Raw genomic sequence first — 9192 nt, forward strand, 5'->3', positions numbered from 1 at the left:
ATGCCTTCTGGTCCAGGGTACCCCGCTGCTCCTTTCTGCCCTGCTGGCCCTGCTTTCCCCTTGAAAAAAATTAAAATCAAATAGAGCACTATCATCTCTCTTCATCTTCACCATCACAGAACAAGATTTCAGTCACAGTATTTCCTAAACTCTACATAATAACAGACTGGCAGAGGAGGGTCTGAGTTAGGATGTTTAGTTTCAAATGCTATTGGCTTAACCTTAGACTTGCTGTGCTGTGGGCTCTGAGCAGCTTCAGTTGGAACCATGGGAAAGACCCCCTGAAAGATGGCTGAGAGTGTTGATTGTTAAACTGAAGCAAGAAAACCTGATACAGTCATCTATTTATCCCTGTAAAAAACCCAACCATATACCTTTTCAGCCTCCATTCTACTAGATACTCCACATTGTACATTTGTAAATTTACGCTGTTCAAATCTGTACAGATAAAAAATACAAACAAACTTCTAATTGGACAAGTTTGTGCTAACCGTTGCTATACTTGCACGAAAAAGCCTCAAGTCACATCCACCAAAGGAACAGTGATTTTTTTTTCTTCTTTACAATAATTTCCCCTTAGACTGACATACATGATCTTAACAGGCTTGGAGTTCTGCAATTACCCCTGTACTAATGCATTTTTCAGAAATGCACTAACTGCAACTCATCTTGTTTGAAAAAGTATAGTTAACAAAAGCCATATAGAATACAAGAAGCATGCCATCTTAATCTTATTTCTAACTTCTGCTTGCTGAATTATCTTGCACTTGGGATATGCTTTAAGTCTTCCTCAAGTTTCAGTTTTACGGTCTTCTCCTCCTTGCTTTTCCATTTGTCTTGCCTTTCCCTCTTTTCCTTTGTCTGCCAAACAATATGCTCTCTGCAGTCCTCCAGAGGGAAGAGCTGAGCATTTACAAAAGACAGTCTCCTTGCCTTCAAAAGGCTCTTCTTGCACTCTGCCCAGCAGATACAAGCTCTGTGAAGCAGCTGCACTTCTCTAGTTACTGACAATGTTTTGATATAAGGTAGTAAAAGTTATTTACAACATGTGCCTGTGTGGTATTATTTATTAGGAGACCAAAATAGCCTTGATGCATTTTGTTCTTGGTTATGTCTACATAACACCTTCCTGCTTCCTGCTCTTTCTTCTCCCTCAGGGGGAGAGGGATGCACCTTGGCTTCTCTACAGTAACTCAAGAGAGCATTAAAAATTTCATCTCAGGGCAAGCGAGACAGAGAGAGAACTAAGCCTTAAGGGATCTGCCAGCCATATTCACTATGGACATATGGATCCAGGCTTCTGTCGGCCGCAGCTGTTCAAAGAGCCGATGGGAGCCAGGAGTGAACAGTAGTATAGTTCTGTGCAACGTCATGTGATAACTCGCACATGGGCTATAAGCCACATACAAAAATGATCTAATTGATTAACTTTACAAGTGGGAAGGAACTTGTTGTTATATTAGCTGCATGTCACTTCCATGTGCTGAGTAACTGACTATAATTCAGTATAATTTAACATAGCTTCACTAATTATTCTTATTTTCCCAGGGGTTCCTTTACACTTCCTGGATAAGAAAGTTCTTCAGACTGAATGTAGGACTTTCTGGTACCACTGGCCTGACACAATTTTGCATTGATTAGTTATTATTTTCTCTGTTTCATAACCTGAAGATAGACTGTAGAATTTTTGTTACTTACAGGAATTCCAGGTTTGCCTGCCTTACCCGTTGCTCCTTTCTTCCCTGTGGGTCCCTAAAAGTTACAAATACTTGTGAACTGACAAATGTCTTAAATTCAGTCCCCTAAGAAGAGGTGAGAATTGTTCCTCTCTAGTACGCATGTTCACATTGCCTGGCTTTGGACCAGATTATTGCCATTTCAGAAGACAGCAGAAAGTTTTTCAAGCAGAAGTAAATACAGTTTTTTGGCAGAATTGCATATATTTTCCCCTTTCCCAAATTGCTAGAATGTAGTTTTCAGAACTTTTTCAACAACAATAGGTATAAAATTTTTTCACTATGAATCTGGCAATTTCTCCTCTATCAGCCACATCTCTGTAAGGAAGTATGCTTTTACAGCGCTTCCTGTACCTTTTAGAAAGGGAAGTCCTGAAAAGTAGGTAATGTAGATGCACTGTGTACATGTGGAAGAGAATACTAGGAAACACTAGTGTCACATGGGAACATTCTTTTTTCCTAGAAGGTACACAAGAGATAAAATTTACTTAAAACCAGACTTTTTGTTGTCTTGACTGATCTAGGAAACGGTAGTCTTAGAAAACTGAGGGACAGTGAGAGCAGATAATATTCTTCTAAGTGGTGTAGGGTCATAGGAGGCCAAACACTGAGGAACAAAAGCTCAGAATGGGTCAAAAGCATCTCAGAGAATTTTATTTATAGGATATGCTTGACAGAATATAAAGATCTATGGCATGAATTTTATCTTACCTCTAAAAGATAAAACCACCCAGACAGCAGGGATAAGAATAACACTTGTTGGCATAGATCAAGTAGAAAAAAGCTTCCAAGATTTTCTGGATTAATTATTTTAAACACTGTTCTTAAAGCAAAAGTGATGCTAAACTACTATCCTGCAATATTACATAACATACAACAAAGTGAAAAAGCTAAGGTAATTTTAAGTGTAAATGTTTAATAATTAATGTAAATATGATCAATTCAGCAAAATTTTCTTCTATTCCTTAATCTAACACATTTTTGTTAAGAAAGGCATAAAAAAAGTCCACCAATCAGAACTGGAATGTGTATATTCAAAGAACTTTACATTTTCATTAAAATTTCTGAATGCATATAAAGTAAGCCCAGATGATTCAACACTGCAGTATCTGGGACTGGCTTTGTAAAGCTTGCTATAAGCAGCACCAGTCATGCCACTAGAGTTGACTGCATGAATGTTTTCACCAGTAACATTTTTACATAAACTTTTAGGCTCTTGTGGGTTGCTCCACGCTGGATATTGGTTCCATATTTGCAAATGGCCATTTTAATCTGAGGGGTATTTGCAACACAAAAAAAACATTCTCCAAGGTAAAGACAGAGGAAAGACTGATTTTATCCTGTGCTGTGAGTAGTTTGTCAAAGGCGATATATCTGAGTGCATGGTTAGAGTACATGCTGACAATGTCTTCACATCATGTTTCCTTTCTCTTGTTCCCCATTCCTAATCTACTACAGATTCTTGTATTTACCTAGAAAATTTTGAAACTCTACCAGAGTAACGCTATGGAACTTCTCAGACAAAATATCTCATTTAAGTTGCAATGGCAAGTGGTATTGCAAGAAATCTTTTAGCGTAAATCTTTTGAAATCTCAAAAGCTAATGAAAGTCACCCCATGGGAGAATATAAAATCCTTTTAGCAATTTTTAACACACCACCAAGATGAAGTATTACTACTAAAGGAAAATATTTAGTCTTTGATCTTTTTCATGACTTGCTCTGTCATTATTCCTCTACTATTCTGTAGCAAATTTATAATTTCCAGGACTCTCTGAAAATCCAGTGCAGTGCACTACCAGGAGGCTTCATTTACAGACCAGAGCAGTAAAATCCTGAATGTCTTCCAGAGCTAGTTTGCCACAAGGAACTCCATTTAAGGGTATAATGAACATCATTCAAATGTTTCCAAAATAACTTCTCATCATGCTTTATGTCACTCCAAAGTAAAACCACTTATCTATCAAATAACACATTTATTAATCCAGATCATTATCCCTGTAGGTATGACAAAGAAAGCCAAACACTGAATTTTAGCCTTATATAACAGTTTTCCAAGGATAGTCAGTGAACAGTAAAAAAAAAACCACAAAAATTCTAATTAAGTGCAGTTTTGCTTTACTTTTTTCTACTTACTTCTGAACCTCTTTCTCCTTTTGGTCCTTGCTCTCCCAATTCACCTGGGTCTCCCTTTGGAAAGAACATTTATTAAATAAATAAAAAGAATAATTTGAATGCAGATGAAAATGCATTTTCAACAGCCAATAGAGAAATCTCACTTGTTTCAAACACTTACTGGAGGTCCCTGTTGTCCAATAGGTCCTCTAAGCCCTGGAAGACCTATATGACCCTGTGAATCAGAAAATACAACATATTGCAATACAAGTAACTAAAGATGTCATGCTCAGTGAGCTATAGATTTCCTTGTAAAGCCCATCTTGGGAGGTGCTGGGGGGCCCCAGCTTCACTGGCATGACCTAGATAAAGTATGCTCTGCTCTCCTGAGATCAGACCTTAGGGAGCTTTTCTTTAAATTCCCTACGCCAAACTGCGAGAGGGAATTACATATTGTTTAAACATTTCTGCACTTCTGTGAGCATAGATCATATTCAGTTCATTAATTTTTTATTATGTCTATCTGTATTATCTGTGTAACTGAAACAGGATATTCCGTGTCAAGGACTGTCTCTTTTGATTTCAGCAAACAAACTGCATCAGTGATTAGCATGAGTTACCATCCAATTTGTATTTGCTGAAAGACTGAATACAATTAATGAATAATTATTAGGATTAGATTTACAAAGAAATGGTGCTTACATTTCAGAGAAAAGCATTAATTCAGTCAGTATTACAGAATTACAGAATTGTTTAGGTTGAAAGGGACCTCTTAAGATCATTTAGTGCACCCCCCCTTCTCAAGCAGAGTCAGGTAGAAAAGGTTGTCCAGGACACTGGCCAGTCAGGTTTCGAGTATTTCCAAGGATGGGGACTCCTCAACCTCTCTGAGTAGTCTGTTCTGGTGTTCAGTCTTCCTCACAGTAAAAAAGCATTTTCTGGCATTCAGAAGGAATTTAATGCATTTCAGTTTGTCCCTTTGCCTCCTGTCCTGTCACTGGACGCTACTGAGATGGGTCTGGCCCCTTCATCTTCATTCCCTCCCATCAGGTATTTATACACATTAAGATCACCCAAGCCTTCTCTTCTGCAGCTCATGAGTCCCAGCTCTCTCAACTTCTCCTCATATGACTTACTCCATGGTATTCTAAGAGTTCATCAGCGCAGTGAGGCACCAGCAGGTGCTTCTCTGCACACTTGTAAAAGATACTTCTGCTACATTACTCTACATGTATACATAGCATGCAATGTTCCAATAAAAGGAATAAAAAGCAAGAGGTATTACTTTGTAGCCCTCATCACCAGGTTCTCCTCTATCTCCACGTTCTCCACTAGGACCCTAGAGAGAAAACCAAAGAGCAAAATAAACAGCTGAACTGAAATAAGGATTTAGTGAAGTACAAACAGAAAGATGAGAATTCTCTCAAAAAAGACTAACCAATGAGATGGAACTAAGGATTACAAATATTAAAATTAGCTTGTCTAAAGGGATAAACATGATTTTTTTTTTCTAAACAAAATGCATTGCAGTCAGACAGTAGTCACTACCTAAAAGATTTTGTAACTGAAGACTAGGAGCTAAAAGATAGATCTTAACATGGGCATAGATAAAACCGGAGTATTGACCTCAGCAGAACTTCTCCAGGTTTATACCCATACATATAAGACATCCGAATCAAAAATCTCCACAAATAAATGAAGATACTTTGTTTTCAAGATAGGCAAGGAAAGCTCTCATGGTTTCTGTAAGACAACACATGAAAAATGGTGTTCTTTTCTGAAATGACTTGTACTCAGAATCTGCTTTAATTTTGAAGTTTGTCCTAATAAAAAGGCAATTTCAATCCCTCAGCACGCCTCACACATATGAGAAGTGCACAGAGCAGAGGGAATGGCATGATTGAGTCATGTGGTTCTTCCTGCTGCGTTCAGACACCTCACTAGCTATACCCTAGGAAAAGGCTCTTACTCCAGTCCCACAAGAAATGGGATTTTTCCCCAGCATTTTAACTCTCATTGCAGCAAATGGACCAAATCTGTCAAACGAAAAATGATGGGATAGGGAATCACGCCCATAGAAAGTAAGAATGGCCAAGACTTTCCAGAAGACATCCAGCCAATTATTAGATGAAATAATAACAGATGCCCTTTTTTCCCCACCTATGTCTTAGGCAAAGTAAAGACACATAATGAAAAACTGGCCAGGCATCACTAACTGCAATGTATCTTTACAGTTCACAGATGAATAGATGAGCTACTTCCAGTGCATATCCACCAATAGATAGTATTATGCAACTGCTTGTATGCTCTCCAAGGTTTCAGCAGCCTCATGTCACGTTTCCTAGAGGGAGTCCACAAGGTGGAAAGGTTCTGCTTGCAGTGTTTGAGCAGTCAGCATTACAGAGCTAGTTCATCTACATCAGAATTGGCTGGAATCTCTTCTCTCAGGCATTTCCGTAATTAAGTTAAGAACTGAGCCCAAACTCTGTCTTCAGTTACATAGGGTCTTATAGTCCTGCCTTTTGAGGAGGTGAGGTATAAATATTAAGGATAATCTGAAGAGAAGTAGGTTGTACAAGTACTACTTCTGGCACAATCAAAGCCTGAACATGAAACACTTCTAATAACATTTTGGGATGGCTTTTTTTTTTTTTTTTTTGGACACGTTCGTAATTGCTGCAGAGAGATAGCCCACATATGAATTTAGTAAAAAAAATTGGTTACAAAATGCAGTTCTTTCTGAATCAGCTAAATTAGCTTTGTAGTGATAATGAAATAAGCCAAAACATATTTCTGGTTAACAAAGCAATTAGGTATAATTTGGGATGAACACAGAGGGTAAAATTCTGTTCCAAAATGTGCTAGTCTAAACACAGACTAATGGCATTAGTGTAATTAAACACAGGGCACATACTCTTAAGCAGGAAAGAGCACATGACTGCATTCTTCAGAGAGGGATTACTGATTCAAGGACCATCATTCTACATTTTTGTACAAGGGAGTACTGACTCCTGAGACAGTGATATAAAGTTTCAGAAAGAGCCTGCATTATCTCATCTTGAGAGGCACTAATATATTTTTTTTGAGAAAGAAAGACCTACTGGTTCACCTATGGGCCCAGGTGGTCCAAGAACTGTATTGTCTTCTCCTGGGTAACCCTAAAACAAAGATAAGTATTATCACTATTAAGTTGGAAATTCAACCTCTTCTACAATGTGCACACATTCAAATGCTAATAAACACCCAGAAAGCATACTGTACAGATGCTAGAAGTGAATATGATGTTTATGGTTTTAATACAGTGGAAACAGTAACTCCATTCTAACATGCACCTAAATGTCCTGGAGACATTTAGGACTAAAAAAACCTAAGTATTTGCTCTATTCTCAAAGGCAACTATATTTGAAAAAAAAAAAAAAAAGTATTTCAAGCATATCCATGTAATCATTTCTGTAATTTAATGAAAAAGGGACAAACAGAGGATAAAACCAGGACATTTGACAAGAGGAAAAAATAAAATTTGTTCCACGATTTTGAGAAATATACTTAAAATAGACAAGTGTACAGAAGACTCCAACAATCACCTGAACTCTATTAAATTTTAAATATGAAAAAACTGCCATCCAAGCTAATAGACAAAAAGTTATCAATTCCAGATGATACTTACCAATATTTAATGCAAGAGGCTCACATTTTCAATATGATTAAGGTTTTCCAAAGTGCATCAAAGTGCTTTTTCAGAAGTGACCAAGTAAGCTAGACACCTAGCTCCCAACAATTTTATTTTTCATGTATTGTTTCTGAAAATTATATCAGAACCTATTTATTACATCACCACTAATTGCCTCTTAGTAATGTAAGAACGTATTTCTTTGCCAGGTACAACTCCAAACTAATCTTCATGAAGGGAATCCCTGTACCTGCTGCGGGCCACAGACTTCAGCCAGAATACAAATCTATTTGCAGGATTTGAGGCTTAAAAGAACAAAGGTGAATTTGACACTAAAATAGCAGCACTGAGGCAACATCCTGCCCCTGATGTTTTATATTAAACATAGACCTTTGTCCATCTGTTGGATTTTCAGTAAAATCCATGGGTGTACTCACAGGCTTAAAGCTAAGTAAATACTTAGCTGGTTCCACACTGACTATTTCTGTCAGCAGTGCTCATTAAGGGCAGTGGTGCTATCTGACACAATAGAATGTGTTTCTTACAATGGGTTCCTTGTGTTTTAAAACCTGAAACATTTCAGCTGTATAATTTGAACTCTGAATGATCCATTTCCCCAGTTTTGCATTTCTTTTCATATTCTCTCACAATACTAATAAATATTGCAAACAGTGGCTTTTGCTGCATGCTGTGGAAAACAGTGAGCATGCAATAAGATTTCTTCCCTTTATAATCAACTCAAACTGTAAAACAGTATAATCCATCTTCACACCTTTTCTCCTTTGGGTCCTGGGGGCCCTGGGGACCCTGGAGGACCCTGGTGACCCTAAAGAAGCAAACAAAACAAAAATCAGTTCCAAAACAAATAATTAAAGAAATAATTATTTCCAAACTTTCTTTTAGATGCTTGCTACTATTATTTTTATGTTGCTTGCTAACAATGCTAAATAGCGATCTGTCACAAAATTAACGGGCCCAGGCAGAAAATATATTGTGTGCAGGAAAAGCTCTGTGCACCGTGGGAAACAAAAGGTTCTGGTAGGGCTTGATGGAGGCGAGGGGAGCCAGGGTCGTTCTCGCTTCAGGATTAGGGCCACTGATGAAATTTTCTGTTTGGAAAAAAGACTGGCAGTGTGGTCTGTAAGAGCAGGATTTGATGCATCTATGATGATGATCCTAATTATTTTTCAGTGAAAGTCACAATGTTTTTATGTCCTTCAACTAACCTCAGTCAAACAGTGTTTTTGTTACTGAAAGGGAAGCTGCCTGCCCAGTGGTTGTGGTGTTTGCTGAACTCTACTTATAATGAATAGTTGTGGTACTTTTATAGGAACTTTATTCACAAAGAGTGGGTTGCATTGGACAAACAAGGGTTTCAACTCTGTGTTAAAAAACAATTGCTAGTGAACTCATCAAAGAAAGAGTCATCATTGCTTAAGGCTAACGTTTCTGAGTAGGTAATCAGGTGTCAAATAAATACATGTGAGAATCTGACACTCCTAAAGATATTTGTGTATTCTAGATCAGATCCTCCTGATATTTTTAATTAGAGTACCACAGACTTATCTTAGGAATGGGTGTGTACATGAATTCAGCAGAAAACTCACCCCATAACCTGGAATTCCTGGCTCTCCTTCAGGTCCCATTCCTCCTAGATGTCCCTGTTAAATCA

General features: G+C 37.8%; 1 protein-coding gene across 1 annotated transcript in view; it reads right to left on the reverse strand.

Moving 5' to 3' along the window:
• LOC104463859 (collagen alpha-1(XXIV) chain-like) overlaps positions 1-9166 on the reverse strand; it is a 29369-nt gene extending 20203 nt beyond the window's left edge. The window contains exons 1-6 of the mRNA XM_010076362.1: positions 9128-9166; positions 8293-8346; positions 6952-7008; positions 5136-5189; positions 4032-4085; positions 3872-3925 (exon numbers count right to left, since the gene is read on the reverse strand). Of these exons, the coding sequence (XP_010074664.1) occupies positions 3872-3925; positions 4032-4085; positions 5136-5189; positions 6952-7008; positions 8293-8346; positions 9128-9166 (312 nt within the window). The remainder of the gene's footprint in view (positions 1-3871; positions 3926-4031; positions 4086-5135; positions 5190-6951; positions 7009-8292; positions 8347-9127) is intronic.
• Between the last annotated feature and the right edge of the window lie 26 nt (positions 9167-9192).

Source organism: Pterocles gutturalis, unplaced genomic scaffold (assembly GCF_000699245.1).
Source record: "Pterocles gutturalis isolate BGI_N339 unplaced genomic scaffold, ASM69924v1 scaffold24478, whole genome shotgun sequence".
NCBI lineage: Eukaryota > Metazoa > Chordata > Aves > Pterocliformes > Pteroclidae > Pterocles > Pterocles gutturalis.